The sequence below is a fragment of the Cricetulus griseus genome (genome assembly GCF_003668045.3).
Source record: "Cricetulus griseus strain 17A/GY chromosome 1 unlocalized genomic scaffold, alternate assembly CriGri-PICRH-1.0 chr1_0, whole genome shotgun sequence".
Taxonomy (NCBI): domain Eukaryota; kingdom Metazoa; phylum Chordata; class Mammalia; order Rodentia; family Cricetidae; genus Cricetulus; species Cricetulus griseus.
The window spans coordinates 209,228,910-209,251,949 of NW_023276806.1; the positions used below are offsets into that span (position 1 = coordinate 209,228,910).

A 23,040-nucleotide genomic window follows, 5' to 3' on the forward strand; every position below is an offset into this window, starting at 1 on the left:
TATGTACAATTCATATCACACAATAGACAATTCCATAGAATGCATATGTGCATATACATACAGGTTCTCCAGAGCAGAATAAAAGTTCTATGCAACCTGGATTAAGCCATCTTCATAGGAATTCATCCTCCCTACTGCAAACATCGAAGTATCATCGAAGGATCCAGAGCCCCACAGGTTAGTTCACAGGCCTCTCTTCCTAGCAATAAGCTCTCTCTAGGCATTTAATCATAGAGAACTGCTATTTCAAAGTAGGGCAAACTATGGAGAACTAAACGTGCTTGCTGTTGTATACACTTTACTGGAGAGGATGCTAAAGCAGGTGGCTTTTGAAATTTCTCGGCTTTATAGATCCAGTTCTCCACTGCAGCTGTTTCTAACTCAACCCTCTTAAAATGTAGCTAGAACTGCTTGCTGTTAATGAAAAAATATCCTACATCAAGAACCCTTCATAATTCAATGATATATAGTATACTTTGTCATAATAAATAGTATGCAATTTTATTCAGCTAAAGTCAAAGTTTAGACAATTTCTTACTGTTTTTTGACTTCATGTGCACGCGTACACACACACACACACACACACACACACACACACACACACACACACACACTGTTGCTGGCTGAACTTAAAAATCACTTCATATGCTTAGGAATGAATAATGTCACCCATTTTAGTATCTTTTTTTGCTCAGTAATGTGTGAAAATTTGCAATCAAGGATGACTACATGTGGTTTATAAACTGGACACTTCTTTCTTTCTTTCTTTCTTTCTTTTTTTTTTGGATTTTCGAGACAGGGTTTCTCTGTGGCTTTGGAGGCTGTCCTGGAACTAACTCTTGTAGACCAGGCTGGTCTCAAACTCACAGAGATCTGTCTGCCTCTGCCTCCCGAGTGCTGGGATTAAAGGCGTGCACCACCAACACCCGGCTGACACTCTTAATTCTGGGTATGACACTCTTAATTCTGGGCAGAGTTTTGATTACCATCTTATGAAGCATCTTAAACAAACAAAAACCAAGTAAAACTGCTATCAATTTCAACAGAAAAGGATGCCACCATGATCTTGAAAATGTGCTTTGATCATATGTGTATCAAAGTGGCTTAATTTTATGTGATGCTTATCTGACATTAATGACAGTTTTTCTAGACTATTTTCTTGTATAAAAGGGTTATAGATGCATCAGGAAACACCATTGATACTGCTCTGCAAGCCACACACATGCCTTTGCTCAAAGATTAAAGGAAATTGTGTGTGTGTGTGTGTGTGTGTGTGTGTGTGTGTGTGTGTGTGTGTGTGTGTGTGTGTGTGTGTGTGTTTAAGAATCATTTCATTCATGTCTTCAGGGAGAATGCTACAATCAGATACTTTTACTTTTGAGCAAAGTCCTCTTCCCAGATGTTTTGATTTGTCTCAGTGCTAATCTCAGGATCACTAAACTCACTTTTCCCCCAAGACAATAATCCATGACGAATCATGTAATCTTATCTTCTTTAGTCATACATTTCAAAATATCTGTTTTGAGCACTCCTTGAAACTAGGGGAAACATTTTAAACTTTATTAACCCTTAATTCTTATTATTGTCCAAACAGGGGACTAGAAACTAGGCTGGTAGCCATTATGTTCCCATGATTATTTTGTTGTGGGCCTAGATGATCCCATTCCTGCTGATGGGATCCTTTTCATTTTCACATTTGGACCATGGACTAAATACACACACTCCTTAAATTACTATGGGATTACATTTGATTAAGTTCAGTATAAGTTGAAAATATTTCAAGTCAAAGATGCATTTAGTGAACCTAACCTACTGAGCACCATGGTTTATCCACATGGTATACGGTAGTATTGGTGGTTGTTTCTTCTTGTGACTGTGTGGCCAACTGGGAGCTGTGGCTCGCTGCCACTGCCCAGCATCACAAGACAGCATTGTACTACATATTGCTAGACTAGGGAAAGGTCAAGATTCAAATTTTTGAAGACTAGTTCCTACTGAATTTGTTTTGTTTTTGTAGCTTGGTAAAACTGAACAATCAGTTGGATCACTGTGAGTTGTGGACCACTTGTATTTCAACACTTTCCTCTTCACCCAACATGGCAGCATCATACCTGCACTTTCACGCTCGTCTCCCCAAACTCCAGCTCCTCACAGCAAGCCCATACTTGAATTCTTCCATAGCTTCCCAAGGCTGGCTGGGGAGCCTACACCCTTAAAGTGAGTATGAGATTCAGGACTGGACTCTGCTGTTTGGTTAGAATCACTCATTTCATTTGTAGTGTCTTCCCCTCTGCCATATGAGCCTCTAGATTTCAAAGCGAGACGTTAACAACTGTATGGTACAACTGCTCCTAATATACAGGGGTTGTTGTGGAAGAGGGGTGGGAAGATTCTAGGAGTCAGAAGAACAGGGAGTTTGCTGTGACACGGTGTCTCCCAGAAATGTCAGAGTAGCAGTATCCATGAAGCCTCACCAACAAGACCAAGACCTGAGCAAGGATGACATCAGTAGACATGCTAAGGAAAGGAGAAAGACCATGAGGCCTCAACCCCGAAACAAAGAACCACAGTAGCTAAGGAATGCTGGGAGAGGGAGAAAGTCTTCCTCAGGGAAGAACACACCAACTGGTTATCCAATACCAGATGGTCAGCCCTGAAAACATATACACAAGTAGCACTATATGGACCTAGCAGGTTGTATTTATATATTTAGAAACATGCATACACACAAATCTGTAACAACAATGAAAGAAAAAGCAGTTATGAATCTGAGAAAGAGTCCACGGTTACAATGGGAGTGGCTTCGGGGTAGAGGGGGGATGGTGTGATTATAATTTCAACCATGAAAAAGAGTAGAAGTGTCTAGGGGAACAAAGAAGGCAAATGGGAAGCAGGGGTCAAGAAATGGAAGGAAAATGGTTGGGGAGTGTGGAAGAGAATATGCTCAAAATACACTATATGTTAAATAAATATATGAAGATACTTTTCCTTGTCTCTCTTCCTTGTACCCTCCTGCACCTCCTAAACTATTGCATGCAGACTGTGCTCTTCCACCATGTCCTTCCTGACCCTCTCCAGGAAAGCATTTTTAACGCATCATCTTCTATCCACCTGTTGCTCTTTCCATAGCTGCATCTTCCTGACAGTTCATGGCAATCACTATTTTAAAATCATTTTTGTTCTGCAATATGTGGTACTATTTATTTTGACTTATTATAGCATATATTTTGTCTATTTATAAAATGACAGGGTTTACAATGGAGCCTCATAAAACTGCAATTCAGTAAAAAAGAGGAAGTGAAAACATAAAACCACATGTGTGAAAGAGTAAATAAAATGTGCTAATAAAATAAAAATATCTAGCTACATGTGTCCTTGTAGTCAAGGCAAAACTAAAGCACCTGTTTTGGTTGTTTGTGTGTGTGTGTGTGTGTGTGTGTGTGTGTGTGTGTGTGTGTGTGTGAGTGTGTAAGATTAAGATTTTTAATAATATGTGCATCTTTTGTATCATTAACAGTAATATTCTTCTCTGCTGGATTCATTTTAAGAATTAAATGACAAGCATCCAGCCTAACATCCCAATGTGACAGGTTGATTGGTAACTAGTAAGATATAAGAATCTTGCATTTTAAAGCATTTTATTTATTTTCAAATTCTAGTCATATGTAATAGGCATAGGAATGAACCTAGACATGTTAGAGGAAGAATTGTGCCTCTGAGTTTTAACCACTTCGGCAGAAGAAATTTAAGAAAATATTTAAATCACAGTATTTTGGGGTAAATGTATATATGCAGAAAAATCACTACGTGGGATGGCAAAGCTCTACAAGAAAATGATTTTTATTGGCAATCAATTCTATACTTAAACTGATACTCTTGTCACCAGTGGACTGGGTAATTATGCTGTGTGTTACTGAAGCTCAAGTGCAGAGCACACAGCCTTTGGAGGCTTGCCACGCCTCCATACTTGATGTGTAGGCCTGAAAGGATGTGGACAATGAACCGTGCTGTTCTTCATACTTTAAATTTGGGCCTCGTTTCTTCTCTACATAGAGGGTTTGTTTAGTTGTGTTTTTCATCTTGATATGAAGGTATTTGTGAAGAGCCGGGGACTCTCTTGCCAGACACTGTCCAGCAGAGAGTTCTAGGATGGTGGAAATTTTCTAGGTACTAGTGCAGGAGAGGGGAGGAGCAGACTGTGCAGGGGCAGCCTGGGTCTCTCTTCGCAGAGGGAGTGTTTTCTGAAGACATCCTCCTAGGCGGGGCTTCTGCCTAAATCCTGTCACATTCTTTTCTCAAGGTGGGTTTTTCTTGTCTGCTGGATTTGCTCCTGGTTCTGTGAGCAAGTAGGTAGGCACTAATGTAACTCCTCTAATTTCTCTAGTTTGAGGTTTCCCCACACTTGCCCTTGAAATGGTATTTTGTAAACTGCTATTTCCTCCGAGCCTGCCATGCCTTTTTTTCCATCTGTGTTGAAGTCTTTTTCCCAGTGGGGCCTGCTTTCTCCACTTAGTCATGCTGTGTGGAGGCCCACATCCACACTGCTGGCCTCTCTGACTCATCCCAGGAGGCCGGTCTGCTCCAGGGAATCCTGCTCCGAGAACAGGGCAACAAACAGGGAGCTGATCTGAGATCCTGGAATCTGCTTTTATCCTTTGAGTCCCCCTCCTTGACCAAAGCAGGCAGCACAAGAAGGTTGAGAAGCAAAATGTCTTTTCCCCTTTAGGGAAGTGTGGCTAACAAACAGATTTTAGCAAGCTTAACTTCCAGTTTATGGGATGCCTTCATCTCTAGTTTTAAGTATTCCACAATCTGGCCAGGAGAAAGCAGTCAATTTTCCTTTTCTCTCTACCAGCAAAACAAGAGAGTGAATTTTCACAGGTACACTTTCCCTCCAGTTGTAGATTAAACCATTTCCCTTTCTAAAATATATTATTCATAAAGGTGAAACTGCACTGGAGCTCCTCCCATCCATAGATAGGAGTCTGTGGGTGGAAACTCCATGAGCTCCTCAGTGGTGCCTGCATTAGCGGCTGGGCAGGACAGGGGCTTCCTTCCCACTGGAACCCCGAGGCCAGGATTTTCCTTGGCCCTCCAGGCCACTCAGAGGAAATCCTCTGCCAAGGACAGCTCAAGTCCAGTATTTCTCAACCCACACGGACTCAGACAATAAATTCCTTGAGCTAGAATTGCTAAAAGGGTCAAAGTTGAATAACAAAATGATAATGAAAATCAGACCACTGTGTCAAGTCTACATTCGGCCAACAACCCAGGAAAGTAATGTATTTTAAACCCCAGCAAGTATATCCTCAAAGTGTAAAATGGAACGCCAACCTGAATGTTCTGCTAGCCCAGGGCAGGCTGACCTTGGCTGTCACCACAGATGCATCTTTCCACATCTAACTAGAGGGATCCAGAAGTTAAGAGGTGGAAATTATTTTCAGTTTGGTAAATTGGCTTAGCCTTGTACATGTGCTGTGTTTTTATAGTTAAAACCCTATTCATATATATGTATATTATATATATGCAATTGCATACAAAATATATACATATAAGATAGTTTTAAGCATTTCCACTCATTTATTATTTTTAATCTAATCACTTTAGATTGCTTTAGCTGAAGGAATATGCTTATACTGTATTCTGACCTTCACCGTGGTGCACACTATTATTTACCTGTCACTGGACTATTAACCTGGCAATGGACCACAGTCATCTTCTTTTCCCAAGTAATGTGGGGGCCCACCTGTGGCTGAGGTTCTGTGAACTCCCACAAGGCTCACTTTAGCTAAATTTCTGTTCAACTAGCTAGTAGGAGGAGGCAAGGCAGATGAGACCTTTCTGACAAGGGACCAGGGGTTCACATACAGCCAAGCCTAGGAAACAGTGCCAGTGTGACAAAGCTATGAAAGGACGCCCAATTACTTGAGAGAGAAGGGTTGTGGGACCCAGACAGCCACCATGGCTTACCTTGACCACGTCATCGTTGAGATGCTTGGGGTCCCGGTTGACCAGGTCAATCTCCTTGGTGTGCGCGTCGTACACTTGCTTCTCATTCACCTCGTCTGCCATGGCCTTGTTGTTGGGCTTGTAGATGTTGCCCTGTTCCCGGATGGGAACGGTGTAGAGATGTCCCTGTGAAGGCAGCCGGCCAAGCCAGGGGAGGATGGCAAAGGCAGTGGGAAAAAAGTTCAGAAAGAAAAACAAGCGTCAGAAGTCAGCCTGTTGTCGGGGGAGCCTGGAGCTCCAAGTCTCGGCTAACTTCAACCCTGAAGGCTTTGCGCACAGAAAACTCCAGTGCCGCAAGCTTTTTAAGAGGACGGAGGGAAGGACACCACACCCCTCGGTACCAGGCAGGGAGCGCCTGCCTCCCTCGCCGGCCGCCAGGGGTCAGGGCGAAGCCCCATGCTCGCCCTCCTGCTCCCTGCAGCTCCTGGCAGCGACTCCCCAGCCCAGGGGGTTCGCGTTCCTCCTGCTCTGTACCCCTTCTCTCCTCCAGGCCACCCGCGTCCCCAGAGCCTCACCTGCTCCACTGACCCGTCCTGACCCTGTTAATCCTGTTCCCGATCCCTTCCACCGTTATCTTTAAGATCCCACTGGACCATACAGACAGGGGCTGGTCCCATCTTCTCTGTCTCTCCCTGCGTCTTCCTCCGCACCTGCCGCGTCCCCTACCCTTTAGCTCCTTTTGCTTCACGGCTTTCCCTAGGCCGTGGGGGTGGATGAGGTGCGTGGATAGCTATCATACTTTCATCTCTGAGCCGAGGCATATGCCCGACCCCTCAAAATGTTCTGGAAGACATCTCACCTGAAGGACTCCCTGACCCACCCTTACTTAGATCACCCCCAGGCTGTCTGCCCGAGGCTGAACGGTAGTCACCTTTGGGAACCGAGGTCTCCACCTTTATGCTATCTGAGTGCCAAGAAGTAGTTGCCAATGGTGGTGGTACTTGTTGAGGAAGGAGGGTCCCCCACCTCGGAACCCCCCATCCCGGCCGCCGCCCAGGGGCAGAAATTATAGAAGTGCTCTAGAACTTTGCTCAAAGTGCAACACGCGCGCGCCACCGCCCAGGCCAGCCACTTTAGGCTCCTGATGGGGACTGTCCTTAGAACTGTGGCCAAATGACGCCACCCCAACACACACACACACACACACACACACACACACACACACACACACACTGCACCAGCTCTCAGCCTCCCAGTAAGTAGGGGCTTGTCCGGGGTGGGGGGGGTCTTAACGGTGCCATCTGAAAAACTTTTCTAAGTCCGGCCGACTACCAACGCGGCACCCCGACCCTCCTTTGCCCGGTGGGCTCCATTGGTCGCCTCTCCAAAAGGAAGCCTTAAAACACCCCTGGCTTTTCTTCAGCTCCCCACCCAGGTCCATTCCTCAGCGGTGCCAGCACGAGGGGAGTGCTGTGAAGGTGGAGAGAGGGCTGGGGCCAGGAAAGCAGCCCGAGCATTTGGAGTGGGAGATAGCAAAAGCAGGCACTTTAGAGCCGGCGCGCCCTCACCCAAGCCTACCTCGGAGTCTACGTATTTGCCCCCAGACATGCTGGCGCGTGGCTGGCTGCAGGCTCTGAGGAGGTTTCCCTGGGCTGTGATTTAAGAGAACTGAGGAAGGAAGATCTTGTATTGTATAGGGGGGAAAAGGCGCTGGCGCGGGGGCGGGGGGGCGGTGGCTGGGAGGGAGCCTCTTGGCTGTCCGCCAGTGGTTTGTTCTTCTCTCAGTTGGCTGGGACGTGCTCTGCGCCGGGTCTAGGCACATCCCCAAGGTTCTGGCAACAGAGGGCGGGGAGCGCCCGCGGGGAGCTGAGAGCCTGTGAGAAAGCCTTCATCAGCGCTAGGCTGTTTGGGCAGATATTTTAGACCCGGGGCAACGTTTTCCCAGCTATAAACCAACAGAGAGGCATCCCTGGGAGAGCGAATGTTTTCCCAGTGCATCATCTCAGCAGGGGTGGAGGGAGCATAAGAGTCTGCAAAGATGCCCAGTATGGGCATCCGGCGCGGCAGGAGGAATTCTGCCCTGTCCTAAGCTGCTTCCCAACTTCGCCCACATTCCATTATCTCCCAGGACTGGGCTGTCTCTGACTGGGAACCCGAAGGAGCACTTTACATATAAACACAAGGAAGGAATCTGTGTGGGTGCCGGTAAAGTCATTATCAATCTCTACAAAAAAGAAAATGAAATTTCTATCAACAGGTTGTGCCGTAATCATAAGTACTTTGAACATTTTCAACTGTAGAAAATTTTAGTTAGAGGTTCAGGTTCGTTACCAGAGTGGGTTTTTCTTGCTGGCTTGAGATCAAATCCGGGCATTGGGCATTCTGCCTGGAGGTAAACACTCTACTACTAAACTACATCCTCAGTTCTAAAGGACGCCTGCCCAGAAAGATATGCTTAACTGTGAGAGGAGATGGGTTTTGACAAAATGACTAGACTTTTTTTTAAGTTAACAACTAATAGATCAGTTTCAAAATCTGCCAACCTCCTGTATTTTATTGTAAAGAAAAATCAAACAGACGATAGTTGCTTCTTGCTAAAGAATTGAGTAACTAACACAAGGCAGCAGGTATGAAATTCACACGCCATAAACTGAGAAGGATGTTTTTTACCTAAGCATCCATACACAAACCCTTGCATAGCACACTGGAAAGGGCAGAAGATAAATTTAAAAAATGGCTACCAGGAGGCAGGAACATGGGATCGGGGGAAGATGAAGAGGAAACACGTGTCTGAGGATAGAGAATGACACCCCAAAACACCTGATCATCTGGCTGGAAAGAAGACATGGAAAGAGCAATGACATCAGCAGATTGGGCCCTTGCTGATGGGGACAAAAGGCAATCCAGTTTTTGAATTAACTATTTTGACTAGCATGTGATGACCATATGCTAATGATGTGATATTTCAATGCTTGCATGTATTATACTGATCAAATAAGGGTGATTAGTCATACGTTGTAAAAATAAAAGGATCAATTTTAACTAGGGACAGCAAGTGTGATAAACATCACTTATGCTAGCTATTATTCACCATGAGATTAAAGATCTTCCAAAAGGCAAATTTCCTTGGTTTTATGTCTGCTAAATTACCTTTTCTAAAGTCTTTCATCAACCTGTGTGCCAACGCGCATGATAGACCACCAGAAAAAGGATGCTCTTTGATTCCAAGTATCCTGCATTGGCCACTTGAGATGATCTCTTGGAGTGCGCTTTCTCTACTAACTACATTTCCTTTCATCGATCGATATCTGCTGCAAGGCAATTCTGGGTCTGTTCTAGGGGAAATGTGGTAACTGGTTCCCACCTAGTATTACTCAGTTTTCAATTGCTGATGAGTAATTCTGACTGTGAAGAAGTCAACAGGAATGGGGAGAGCTTGTCTTGCATTCCAGGCAGGAAGGGAAACCTCAGGAGAGGTCCTCCAGTGAATGCCTAAGTCATCCTCAGCAGAGGGAAAGAGGGAAAGCCACCTCACGGGCAAACCCGTAAGCAACAACGATGCTTGGCATCATAACGACCAGTGAAGCGTTGTCAATGCCAAGATGAATTCCTAATGAATGGAAAAACCACAAACTGTTTAAGTAACCTGCCTCAACAAGAAGCAGGCACCAAAGACAAGCAGCTGTTATGCTGGTTGTTATAGCTGGCTGGGAGCAGCAACTCCCAATCCCATGAGAAGTCAAGGTGCAGGACTCACCGATTTAGGTACAAGATTTTGGTGAGTAGGCAACGTAAACAATTCTTTCCTTTGATAGCCACACAGATAACTTTAGGCTTGAAGGCAAGTTAATAACTTTCTCTAAATCATTTACTGGAAATGAACGGCAAGTGCAGTTTATTTGCCTTATTGTCGTGTTAGAAACAACACTGAAGGTCAGCTTGCAGGTTATGTGTTATCAACTAAATAAGACGTCCATCGATAATCTAATTCCCACTACTTTAGAGATGAAGGAACTGAAGTTTCCACACACTAAAAGTCCTTCTGAGGGAATTTTGTTGGGTAATAAATCATCTCTAAGTTGATGAATAACTGTGCCTGGTATGCTCTGGGACACTAAAAGTGAATTGTCTGCTTTTGTGTTCTCTCCTTTCCTCCAGTGTCATCCTCCTACCATGGGATCCTTTTCCCATTCCCATCACCCCGTGTCTTTTTTTCTTCTCATCTAGTCTTATTTGATTTCTACTCTGGTTAGAAACCTAAGGTTTGACCACACACAGTCATATCAGTGTCTTAAGGATCAAAATCTGGGGCTGGAGCAATGGCTCAGGTGAAGGGGGTTATGGGAACTTGCTGCCTTTGCGGGGGATCTGGGTTGAGTTCCCAAACGGTAGGTCACACTGTCTGTAACCCCAGTTCTAGGGAACCCTGTGCCCACTTCTGGCTTCTATAGGCACTGATGCACACATGGTACTCATACCTGCATGCAGGCAAAACTCTCATACAGATAAAATAAAACACATAAATCTTCAAACAGGATGCAAAATCTTTCCAACATTTCCCAACATGCAGATGGCTAGATTACCTAAGTGTGTCTTTGTCAATTAGTTTAGAGAAGAGATTTTAGCTCCGGTTGTAAATGGTTGTGTGTGTGTGTGTGTGTGTGTGTGTGTGTGTGTGTGTGTGTGTGTGTATGACGAAGTCACTCACCAGTCATTCAAGACTCAAGCTGTGACACTGGGGGCTTTTCTCAGGGCACTGCTAATTAGCTGACGGCCCTCTAGGTAAATGGTATGTGTCAGGGGAGTTACTAGTTACATGTAAGTATATAATTATGCCATCATTTCAGCAATTGCTCTGTCTGGCTGAGTAGTCACCAGTTTATCATCATTGCCACCTTACATACCTGCCCTGGGCTTAACTTCTCTACCAGATACCACGGAGGCCTTCTTTCTGTATTTTCTGTTTTTACTTGGAAAGTAAGAGCATTCTGGATGAACACTTGCTATGTTGCTAATTCCTTTCCTATCCCCATCTGACTTGAACCCTTGCTGGGGCCTTCTTTGGTTTAATCATCATCATCCAACATTAAATTCCCTGTATTAGAGGGTGCTGGCCTTGAACTCCTGATCTCTCTGCTTCTACCTATCAGATATTGGAATTTATAGGTATGCCATTCCCAGCTTTTCTTCCAGTATTTTAAAGGTACTTTTTCTATTTGATTTATTAAAAAACACAAGCAAGCCATTTCTATGTTTTTTTTTTCTGATCAAAGTGCCTGCAGAGTATTTTAATCTTGTTTTTTAATTAGCTTTATATTATTTATTTTTAATTATTTTTCATTTAACTAATATTTTATTATTTTATTATAACAACATGCCATGTTTGGTTCATAGCCCTGGGAGGCATGCCTTTTTTCTGAAGCAAAAGGAGGAGTGGATCTGGGGTAGAAGGGAGGGGGGGCTGGGATGAAAGGAGGGAGGGGAAATGGCAGTTGGGATGCTATATGCATCGAGAGAAGAGTAAAGAGTAAATTAAAAAAGAAAAAAGACAAAAAAGGAAAACATAGTTGATGCACACCTATCAGGGGTACTGTGAACATTCCATAAGATGATACAGTTAAAGTATTGATGCAGCCAAGAAAATCCACAGAATCAATCAACTACCTGGGCTCACAGGAGCTCATAGAGTCTGAACCAACAACCAGTGAGCCTGCATGGGACTGACCTAGGCCCTCTGCATATATGGGACAGTTGTGTTGCTTGTTCCTCTTGAGGGACTCCTAACAGTGGGAACTGAGGCTGTCTCTGACTCTTTGGCTGGCTCTCGGGACACTATTCTTCGTACTGTGTTGCTTTGCCTAGCTTTAATACAAGGGGAGGTGCCTAGTCTTACTGCAACTTGATATGCCATGTTTGGTTGATATCCGTGGGAGGCTCACCCTTTTCTGAACAGAAACAAATGAGTGGATTGGGGGCGGGGGTCAGGGGATAGGTAGGGGTGGGAGGGAAAGGGAGGAGATGAAGGAAGGGAAACTGCAGTTGGCATGTAAAATAAATTAACCAATTAGAAAAGAAGTATTGGTGAAGCTGCCTAAATCACAGTGGATGCTACTAACCCTGGGGACAGAGTTTAGACCACAAATTCAAAATGAAATGGGCACATTTTACTTCACAGTACGTCTTAGTCAAGTCTTAGACACTATGGTCCCAGGAACGCTTATAAAAGAAAACATTTTACTGGGTTTTTAGAAGTTTAGTCTGTTGCCGTCATGGCAGGAAGATGGCAGCAAGAATTCCCACAAGATGCTGGAGAAGTAGTTGAGAGTTCCACATCTGAATCCATAGGTAACAGGGAAGAAAGAAGGAGAGAGACACTGGGCCTGACAGACATTTTAAATCCCAAAGCCCAGCCCCACTTCTGCCAACAAGGCTATACTTGCTAATCCTTGTCATGTAGTGTCACTCCTAATGACCCAGCATTCAAACCTATGAGTGTACATGGCCGTTCTTATTCAAGCCACTGAACAATATTTTTATTGTGAAATAATCTAACCATCCAAAGTGGATAAATAATATGGGCAGGCCCCATCAAATTTGATTGTGTAATCATTTTATCTTGTTTCTTATTTGCTTTAGAATTGAAGTAGAAAACATTATAGACACTGTTAAAGTCCACTGTGAACCATACAACCCTTCATTACAGTCGAACTAAATTTCTCTTAGAAACTCCCATTCCTTTAGGTGGCAGAAACGTCACAGAAGGCAAGTCATACCTTCCTCCATTTTCTCGGTAGAGCATTTAAAAGTGAGCTTGTGAATTGCTGCAGAATTTCGAGGCATTTCTACTGAGGAATCTCTTCATTTGCTTTGCAGCCTGACAACTGTTGAAGGGTACATCACCCGTCTGTCCTCAGGTAGTGGATGCTGCTACACCATTCTTCACAGTCCTTCATGCACCTCTTAGGAGACACTCTGATCTGTGTCTTGACTGTCCACCAGAGGCTCCAGGGCTAGGCTATTGGAAAGTAGTGGAAACACTATGAGGTGAAGCCTTTAGGTCACCGTCAGCAAACTCACAGAGTCCTATAGAACTCCAGCTCCTTCCCTTTCCTCTCTTTCACACCCCTACCAGAAAGCAGACAGTTTTGGTCTGTCTGCTCAGTGCTCCTGCCATGTGCTGCTTTAAAACTGTCCCCGAAGTCATAGGAACAACTGACCATGAACTAGAGTCACACTGGGAGCAAGAAAAATCGTTTATTTCTTACAAGTTGTCTAGCTCAAGTATTTGTTCCCGTGAGGGGAAGCTGGCTAGCACATGACCGATGATGCTTTCTTCAGTCTATTCTGTCCCTAGGGCTCTGAGGAAAGATAATGAGCTGGGAAGACAGGAATGGTGCAGGAGTGCAGAATATCCATCCAAGCTACTTAGAGTCACTCCCTAGCCTAACCATGGCTCAGAGAAACACCAGGATGTTGCTACCAGCATGAGCCCTACCCAGAAACAGGAAACATTATCTTTGCTCTCTGAACCTCTTAAATTGTCTGCTTATGAATGCACAATATCAAATATTGCTGTTTCATTCTCCTAACTTCATTTGCCTTGAGCAGGCAGCCTAGCCTTGAGTTACACAGTAATATTACTATGCTCTGAATCCCCAGGAACAAGGCTTTGGGGATGAAGAGCTCTTCTCTGCTTTTGTTTTCCATCATAGTCTATAGTCTTGCTTTGGGAAGGGAAGGAGAGTTCAAGGGGCAACAGAAAAGGGCATCAGTTAACTTTGGACAGTATCATCATTCTTAGTAACATCTCTGATCTTTATCCAGCATGTCTGAACTGTAACCAGCCAGAAGACTCAAAGTGCAAACAAGACTTCTATTTCATGCACAGCTTCATAGTAAAGCTTTTGTTCCTCTATTTAACTCAACACAGTAATTGTGGGACAGTATGATCTCCATTGAGCTTTCACTGCACCAGTTCACACTTGAATCAGTAAACCTTTTACTACTCAATTCTAAGTCAATCTGACTGGTTATTTACTAAGTGAAAACTCCTGAAAACTTCAGCACCAAATCCTGTCCTGAAAGTGAATTTATTTTTAGTCAGGCACACCCTTAGTTCCAACACTCTGGAGGCAGAGGCAAATGGATCTCTGAGTTTGAAGCCAGCCTGATCCACACACACACACACACACACACACACACACACACACACACACACACTCACTCACTCACTCACTCACTCACAGAGTTTCAGGACATTGAGGGTCACATAGAGAAATTTTGTCTCCAAAAGCTAAAACCAAACCAAACCAATCAACCAACCAAACAAACAAATAAACAAACAAGTGGATTCATTTTTGTGTCCATCAAGAACTGCTTAAATCATGGTCACCTTGTGACTGCAAGACTGGCAGCCCATCGTGGCTTCATGGCTCTGTCAACATGGTACCACAATAGCTAACTGAAAGTTGAAGGGATCCACCAGGATTTTACTATCATACATTTAATACATATCTAAAAACTGAACTTTAGAGTATATCGATCAGTTATTGCTACAGCATGGCTGTATAAATAAATAAACCAGTAAGATTCATCGGTTAGTTGACTGGGGTTAGATGATTTGGGGTGCTGAGACTTGTCTGGGTGCTTCTCATCCTCCTTGTACCAGACAGCTGAATGGGACATGTTATTCTCATGCCCTACTAAGTAGCTGAGCTCTAAGAGGACAAGAAAAATGTGCAATGCTTCCAAAGCCTGAAGCTGGAATGGTGGATTGTGACTTTCATTTTGTCTCTTGACCTAAGGAAAATCACGTGGCCTAAACTTAGGTCAAGGGAGGAGAAACTACAAGTGACCAATGAGAAAACCATAGTAACAGTGTGAATAAAGGGAAGTCAGAGGAGTGTTAGGGATTGGCTTTTTACTGATTTTCTAAGTTTTCATCTAAGTTTTGATATATACTCTATTGCTATCCTTTACCTCATTCTTAGAAAGCATTATGTAGTATACTAACAATTATCACAGGGTAGGGAGATGTGCTTGAGCTCATATAATATTCTAGATTCAAGTAATTATCTTATCATGATGACATGTAGCCAATCAAGTTAGCTGCCATGAAATTGAGTGATCTATTTACTTTATGTTGACAACTGGATCATAACTGAACTGCCATTCTCCAAGACAAGAAATCTTAGTCCAAACTTAGAGCCAATTGTAACGTGATCAAAGACTTACATATTCTGAAAGTGTAAAGTTAAAAGTAAATAAATATTTGGTTTATTCCTTCATCTGAGTAGATGAAGTAGAAATACAAATGCAATTCTATTTAGTATAAACTTGAAAATATTTGCCACAAATAAGTCTTAGGTGTTGAAGTTTTCAGAAAATATGAAGTGGTGAAGCAATTACTGCATTATATCTAGCTAAGAGATTCTGAGTAGTGCAATGATAACTACATTTTGTCCTGCCCAAGCTAAATGAATCATTACTTCCTTTTGAATATATAAGTGTCACATAAATGCTATCCAGAACTGACAACAAATCATGCTGGAATATATATAATATAAAGTAGCCTAGTGTACTTTGATGCAATAACACAAAATTAAAATATGTACTGTTTTGAAGAATATCCACAGAGTTTATTTTTGTACTATATTACAAAGTTAGATACCTTATCTTATTTTTAATAATATTGGGCCAAAACCTATATTTTCACCATGATGAAATGAGGAAGAATAGAAATGGCATCAGTTTTGATATCACAAAATTAGATAGTGGAGATAAGAAACTCTCATGTTTTCTTTGAGCAAATGTAAATATCAGGGAGGAGTCTTCCACAAAGCCTCCTTGTTTACAGATATACCTGGCTTTAAGTCAGTGCTCCCTTATCTAACAACAGAAACCTTCCTTCCTTTGGTGCTTTCCCTAGTAAACAAACTATTTGCCAGACATTGTTTTTACCTGGGGAAAATGTGTCTCCATGCACCACTGCATGGCTGGACCTGGTGCATGCAGCGCTGATGCTGATTTATTGAATCCCATGCACCTCTGCCCTGTCCGATCCCGTTGCATGCAGTGCTGATACTGATTGAATTTGCTTTTGGTCTCTGGAGAGCCTTCACCTTATCATCTAGATATGTGCTGTTTTTGTGACTCTATCTACAAGCCTGCATCTGCCTTGAAAAAGACAGCACGGCTGTGTCTGAAGTTTCCTGTGTCCACTGTCACTCCCATCTTTGATATTGCTGAGTCCACAACTATCACATTGTAAGGAAACATATGTATGTAAGAACTGTTTGATGTTTTAAGCACATTCATTTGGTCATTTCCTTATTTTGGTGTATTATATCTTACACATTTGAGTCCCCAAAACATCAAGTTTTGTTAGGTCAGTTAAGGTAAATATATAAGTAAACCAAAATCATCTTGTGTAGCCATCTAAATTTTGTCTCAGAGCAAAATGTTGGAAGATGTTATCCTTTAGAGCCATGTGAAATATTAAGTTCACAGGACTGGATGAGAAGTGGGAGGGGGGATGAAATAAAGGAAGAGAAGATTAAATAGACATGAACCAGTAACAGCTAAGACTGAACAATATAGTCTTCTTGCCCTATGACAGGAGTCTTATATATTTAAAAATATCTATAGTTCTTATTTTTAATTATGCATATGCATGCGTCTTGCTCCATACTTTGGATCTACCAGAGCTGGAGTTCCAGGCAATTTTGAGCCACCTGATAAGGATGCTGGGAGCCTAACTAGGATCATCTGCAAGAGCAGCATGTACTCTGAACCACTGAGCCACCTTCCCAGCTCCTGGTATAACCATTGTTACAGAACAATGCACTGTTGTGTTATATCAATTGAAAAATTAGAGTAAACAGAATGTAGGGATCACAATGCTCATGGCCACTAGAAAATGCTCCTTTACTTTTTATACTTGCAAAATGATGCCAAACTTTTCTTGAGGAGGTGTGAAGGAATGTCCAATCACCCCAGATGAGCGCCAAAATGACAGATCAAAGGAATATCACAACGTGTCGGGACCAATGAGTTGAGTGGGCTTTCTGGTAGAGTATAAATGACTCCCAAACAGCAGTATCATCTCCAATTTCCACTGCTGGTACATGCTCAAACAGAGATAGGACAACAAGGCTTTATGCCAAGAAGCAATATGTATTTGTGCTGCCACTGGCCAAATGGATTCACATCTAGAGGCTGAGCCCTGAGCACTCTGTAATTTTGCCCTCCTCCAGTTCCCCTTTATGTTTTAGTCTCTTGTCTTCCCCATATGACAGCAAATGTTCTAATTGTGTGCTAAACAGCTACACTTGCCATGTTGCCTTCCCTTTGTTCTAGGATGACCCTTATCGCATCACTCCATCATGGATGATGACCTCATAGAAACTGTGTCATGGACTACTACTTTCCCTTCAGCAAATCCTACAGGCGTGCACCACCACAACCGGAAGGACTACTACTTTCAATCAATCTATTTCCTACCTATGGCCACACAAGCAAGAGAACTAGAACCAGCATAAATGCTGGATATGGGTGGCGGCTCACCTTAATTCCAGCTTTAGAAGGTAGATGTGCGGCCCCTGGAATACCTGGCTAGCAAGGCTACCATGTTGATGAACTCCGGGTTTGTTTGAGAGACCTTGCCTAAAATTAAGTTAGAAGAGTATATAGGAAGATTCCCAAGATCAACCTTAGGCCACCATACCCGTGTACATACATGTCATATCTACTCTATCTACTCCCCATATCCATTCACACTCATGCAAACACACATATGTAAAAAAAGGAAAAGAAAACGTAAAATCATACTGACTTACATACATGTGACATATATATGTTACACACATATATATTGCATATAGAAATGTTGCTTCTTGGTATAATAAATATAGACACACACATATATGTATGCATGCAAAAGAATGTTTTCAGTGTTGCACAAAGACATATCTAAAAAGGTGAAAATAACCTGAGAAGACAATGTCTGTGTCAAAAAAAAAGGTGCACCATAATAAAACTGAGCTAACAAGCAGCATCCATGGCCAAGATGGCCTCTCCCTTTTATTCTTAATTCAAGGGGGGCAGGGATCTTGGTTGTTCCTCACTGTTGGCTGAGGTTCAACCTTACAGTCTGTTCCAGATTGGCTAATTTGAAAAGGGGGAAAGGGTTGGCCTCTAAGGGTCATTAAGTTACTAGAATGGAGCAGGGCCTTTGTGTGGAGATGAAAAAATTAAATAGGGTACTATAGAGATGGCTTATTGGAAGCCCTGGGTTTGGTTTCCAGCGCCCACATGGTGGCTTTCAGTTGTCCATTACTCCAGTTTGGGGATCTGTCACACTCTTCTGGCCTTCCTGGGCACCAAGTTTGCATGCAGTGCCCATACATAACTGTAAGCCAAAACTCTCATGTACATAAAAGGTAAAAATAAGTAAATGTTTAAAAATGTCATTTTAAAAGGTTTGCATAAAAGTTTTACATGGTAGAGGAGATTATAAGACTTGCATAAAAGGTTTTGTAAGATTTATGGAATATTGATCTTTGGAGGGCCAGTCACTTTTGATAAAAAAACAAAAATTTCACCATACCAGTATTGATAGCAAGATCATAATACACAGCCTAGCATGGTACCTTGCATCTTTAATCACAGCACTTATGAGGCAGAGAAAGGCAGGCAGACATCTATGAGTTCAAAACCAGTCGGGTCTACATAGTGGGTTCCAGGACAGCCACATAAGACTCTGTATTAAAATAGATCATAATAACACTACTGATACACCATTGTTGCAATTACACATTGTATATCTCTATTAAATATTTGTATGACAATATACAACTAAATTGATAAAACAATCGAATACTTCAATGAAGCTACATATTTGAAAAATACCATAAAATCTTCAATGATAGGAAAATAAACAAATGTGTGTATGTTTTCTTTGGAGTTTCAAAAATAGAATGACAGACAAAGCTGAATAACAATTAAAGGTTGGACACACTGAAAAGGGATTTTTAAACAAATAAAAATACAAAATATGTTTTGTTTAGAGAACCATTTATCCTAAACAGAAATAGATGCCATTGCCTAGTATTTGGATAAATCACTGTGTTGAGACAGATGGTAGAGAAACTTGAGAGGGACTTGAACTGCTACCTCTGAATAATGACATTTAAATAATAATTTTCTGACACTGGACAGAATATAAGAGCCTGAAGTAAGATTGTAAAAGGAATGAAAGGTTATGCCTACAGAAGCAGGATACTGAGTTGTATTAGAAGGAGACTGAGTCAGGGCACTACCTCTGAGTTCCTGGACTGACTCGGATGGGAGAATGAAAACACATGCTTCTGGAAGGTTCTATGATTGAATGCTGATTGAAAGAACAGGAGAAGTCATGCACAGAATCCTAGGAAAAGCAGGTATCTCCTTGTGGACCAAGTGCAAGTTTAAGTGTCAGATTTTCTTGGCTCAAATCCTAATGTCAGGGGTGATCTTGAACAAGTCCCTCACTTCTGAGCATCATTTTCATCATCTAGAAAATGGGGACAATAGAATCCATGTCATAAGGTACAGGTGAATTCCCCAGCTCCTAAGTACTTAATCATTGTACACCTTCCTGTCCCTGCTTGTACTGGGAGCACAGCTCTCAGCTTTCTATGCCTGAATGGTTACAATAAGCATGCTAATCTTTGCTGCTCGCCTCCCTGAAAATAGCTTGGTTCTGCCCTGGAACTTCCCAAACAACTCCTTGTTGCACTGTCCCAGTTAGCTGAGACAGTAGTTGCCTGGAATGGATCTAGCATTCAGCTGAAGCAGGACCTGCCTTCTGCCCTCCTTTCCCCTTTTGTGGCCGGACAGTGCTCACTGACAAGTGGCTGGGAGGCAGAGGAAGAAAAGGATGCTCTAGAGGTGACCTGTTGCTCTTGTCTCTTCCTGTTGCGTCTGTATTGGAGAGAAGTGTTTGCCCTTGGTGATGCGGTGTTTCCCACTGAGTCTCCTCTCTCCCTTTCTCTCATCCCTTTCCACCTCTTACCTTTTCTCATAATGGCAGAATGACTTCTCCAGCCGTGCAGCCAAGCTGCGTAATAGAACACGTCCAAGTACAGGCAGATAGGTGTCCTTGTCCTATTTTAGGGGTAATTGTTGCTGTGGTGTCCTCTGATTTCTCTGACTGCTCTGTGGTATATCCTTTCTCTGTCACAGACACCAGAGCTGGGGTCAACCGTGGAGCAGGGCAAGGTGAAAGCGACACAAGCGGTCACAGTTATACTTCATTTTGTCTTCAGTGTTGCTCACTGGATGGTCTTTAGGGTACATGGTTCCTGCAGAGCCCCCAGGCTCCCTCCCAGGCCTATTTTCATTCAATAAGACAAAAGCAATTCTTCTTTGTGGAGAAAAAGAAGTCTCTTTTGTGGACTGAACTCTCTCCACTCCTATTCAGTTTTCACTGAGCCACACTTAGGAATGGGAAGCAGAGGTCTCCAAAACAGAGCCGGGAAGGGTTAGGGTCAGTGCCATTGCAGCCGCCTGTCTTTGTGTCTCTAACCTGGCTTTCTTCTTGGTCTGTGTATGTGCTCCATACGGTACTCGGGGCTCTTCCTGGGATCCCTTCTGCAGTGTTCAATGTCCCCTTTAGACTACCCATTCATACTGAAGTCTAAAATATAAGGCTTCAGTCAATTGAAATGCGACCCCACTCAAGGCTATTTTCCCACTTAAAAAAACATCAGAGGTAAGATCCCTGTGGTAGCATGTCAGATGTTACCCAGAGAAAGGCTAGAGGGTATAAAAATGATTTTAAACTCTGTCGAGGAGAGCCTTCTTTTGCTCATTTTACTACTTAGAAGTGAAGAGCGAAGACACTGGGTGAATCAAACCCAAATGATTTTTATTCCTTGAGTCTGTAGCCGGAATATCTAGCGCACGGACAGCCCTTGTCTCCTCTTTCTGCTTTTCAGGGGAAACGTCCTCTGTCCTGATTTGTGAAGAATTGCATCAGCTGTGCTAAGTTCTCATTGCGGCTCTACCTCCTTTTTCTACTGCCTGCTTTTGCTACCCTAGAGAACAGCTGGAAGCTCTTGTTATCTTACGCAAACACTCTGCAGTGATAAAATTGTAACCACAGAAATGGAGTCATTTGGATGCTCTCTTCACTGCCATTTAATTTGTCCTAGAACTCAACTGACACAGTGTATAGACTGCGTTCTCTGACATGTAGAATTATACAGAAATCATGTTTCAGTCGACTACAGTGGGAAACAGGGTAGCAAAAGCAACTGCAATTCTCAAAGGCCCATAAGCATGTCTACAAGCAAGTTTCTAAGTTATGAGAGATCCCTGTTTCCAAAGATTCCAAAGTAGGTTATAAGCGAGGCAATGAAGAATAAGATAGGCATGGATGGCTGGAGTGAGAAACGGCATGTGTTCGAACATTTTGTCCCCTGCTGATAGAGTTGCAGGAAGCTGTAGACCTTGAGGGGGTGGAGCTTGGGTGGAGTAAGTAGGGTCTGTGGGGGCCGGTCTAGGGTTTGTTTCTACCTGAGCCTTCAGGCCTGCTCTTTGTTTTCTGACTACAAACAGGACCTAGCACCTTACATTACTATTCCACAACCTTCCCACTATGACCCAGCGTTTCCCTTCATAAAGCACAAGTCGAAATAAACCCTTCCTGAAGTTGTATTTGTCAGGGATTTTGTCTCAGCAAGGAGCAGAGTAACCAGCACCACCCATGTTGCCCCAAAGCAGGACTGCAGCTCTTATGCCTTACATAGGTTTGGTTTTCCCTTGGTGGCTTATGAGCACGAAAGTCCGAGTAGGAAACTTTTACCAGAATATGTGTTTCATACTCCTTTTGTAAATAAAAAAGAAGGTTGAAATGTGACTCTTACTCCTAATTCTCCAAGTACCCCAGATTCCCCTTGGTTATTTATCCGCCTAGTTATTCATCCAGAAAACATTGCCTGAATGCATTTGGCGCTGCCACCATTCCAGTGGTTGGAGAACCGATTGAAGGCAGAGGGTGAGGCCAGCTGAGAGGTTCAGACTGACATCCAGGCTGATGATGGAGATGACAAAGGGCATGGGTGTTCTCAATCAGGTTTCGATTGCTGTGGCAAACAGATGGGATACCTTTGAGATGGAGACGGTTATTTAGGGTTCACATTTTTTGTTTATTTGTTTGTGTTTAGATGTTTCAATTGTTTGGCCTTGCTACCTTTGGGCTATACTGAGGAATAACACTTGTGGTAGAGTAAACTGGTCACTTCATGGTAACCAGGAAGCAAAAGGAAAGAGACAGGAAGGGGCTCAGATTTCAATCTTCTTCCAAGCTGCACTTCCAAGGACATGATTGATTTGTTTTGTCTAGATCCAGACTCCTAAAGGTTCTACCAGATCACAACAGCACCACAAGCAGGTGACATGAGCCTTTTGGACATACATGTTCCTTTGGGGACCATTTAAAATCCAAAACAAAACACTGGCAAAGCATTGCTTTTGTTAGTAAATCTTCAAATTAATCTCAATTATTAAAAATGTATGGTAACTAGTTAATTCAAGGGATAGAATAATAATATTAGAGCTCATAAAAATCTAGGAATTCTTGTCATAAAAGGTCAAAGTTACAAAAGGTGGGAGAGTGAAAAAGTATATCCGTGGGTGTATATTTAGTATGCATCCCAAATGAATGACTGACAATAACTACATTGCTTTATCATCATCATCATCATCATCATCATCATCATCATCATCATCATCATCAAAGTCCCTGAACTGAATAGCTAGATTTGTAAGAAGAGACAAACCCAAGTTTTGCTGTTACAGAAAACAGTGGCATGCGGAGCTCTTGGGAGACCATTTAATTCAGTCTTTTCATTGCAGAAAGAAATCCAAGACACAGGCTAAGCCATTTGCAGGAGGTGAACCAAAGGAGTCACGGTGGTACTGAGTGTGGACCCAAGCTGTCTTTTTCTTACAAGCAACAACTTCCCAAGAAAGCCTTGGAAATAAGTTACTGGAAATTAGATGACTACTAAAAAGAGGAATTTTTAAAGTTCTTTCGATCTATAAAGA

The 23,040-nt window shown here is 42.7% G+C and overlaps 1 protein-coding gene and 1 long non-coding RNA gene across 3 annotated transcripts in view; one reads left to right on the top strand and one right to left on the bottom strand.

The window, feature by feature from the left end:
• Nucleotides 1–7,666, bottom strand: part of Cav1 (caveolin 1) — a 31,964-nt gene extending 24,298 nt beyond the window's left edge. The window contains exons 1-2 of one of the 2 annotated variants that reach the window (XM_027389938.2): nt 7,528–7,666; nt 5,971–6,135 (exon numbers count right to left, since the gene is read on the bottom strand). In XM_027389938.2, the coding sequence (XP_027245739.1) occupies nt 5,971–6,135; nt 7,528–7,557 (195 nt within the window). In that variant the 5' untranslated portion in view covers nt 7,558–7,666. Of the gene's footprint in view, nt 1–5,970; nt 6,136–6,880; nt 7,012–7,527 lie in introns of those variants that run through there. The other variant, XM_035451157.1, reaches the window with a different exon arrangement.
• A 121-nt stretch (nt 7,667–7,787) lies between these two features.
• LOC118239503 lies at nt 7,788–18,547 on the top strand. Its single transcript, XR_004771855.1, has 3 exons — nt 7,788–9,727; nt 12,691–12,840; nt 17,308–18,547. It is a non-coding gene; the product is annotated as an uncharacterized LOC118239503 (long non-coding RNA).
• The last annotated feature ends 4,493 nt before the right edge of the window (nt 18,548–23,040 follow it).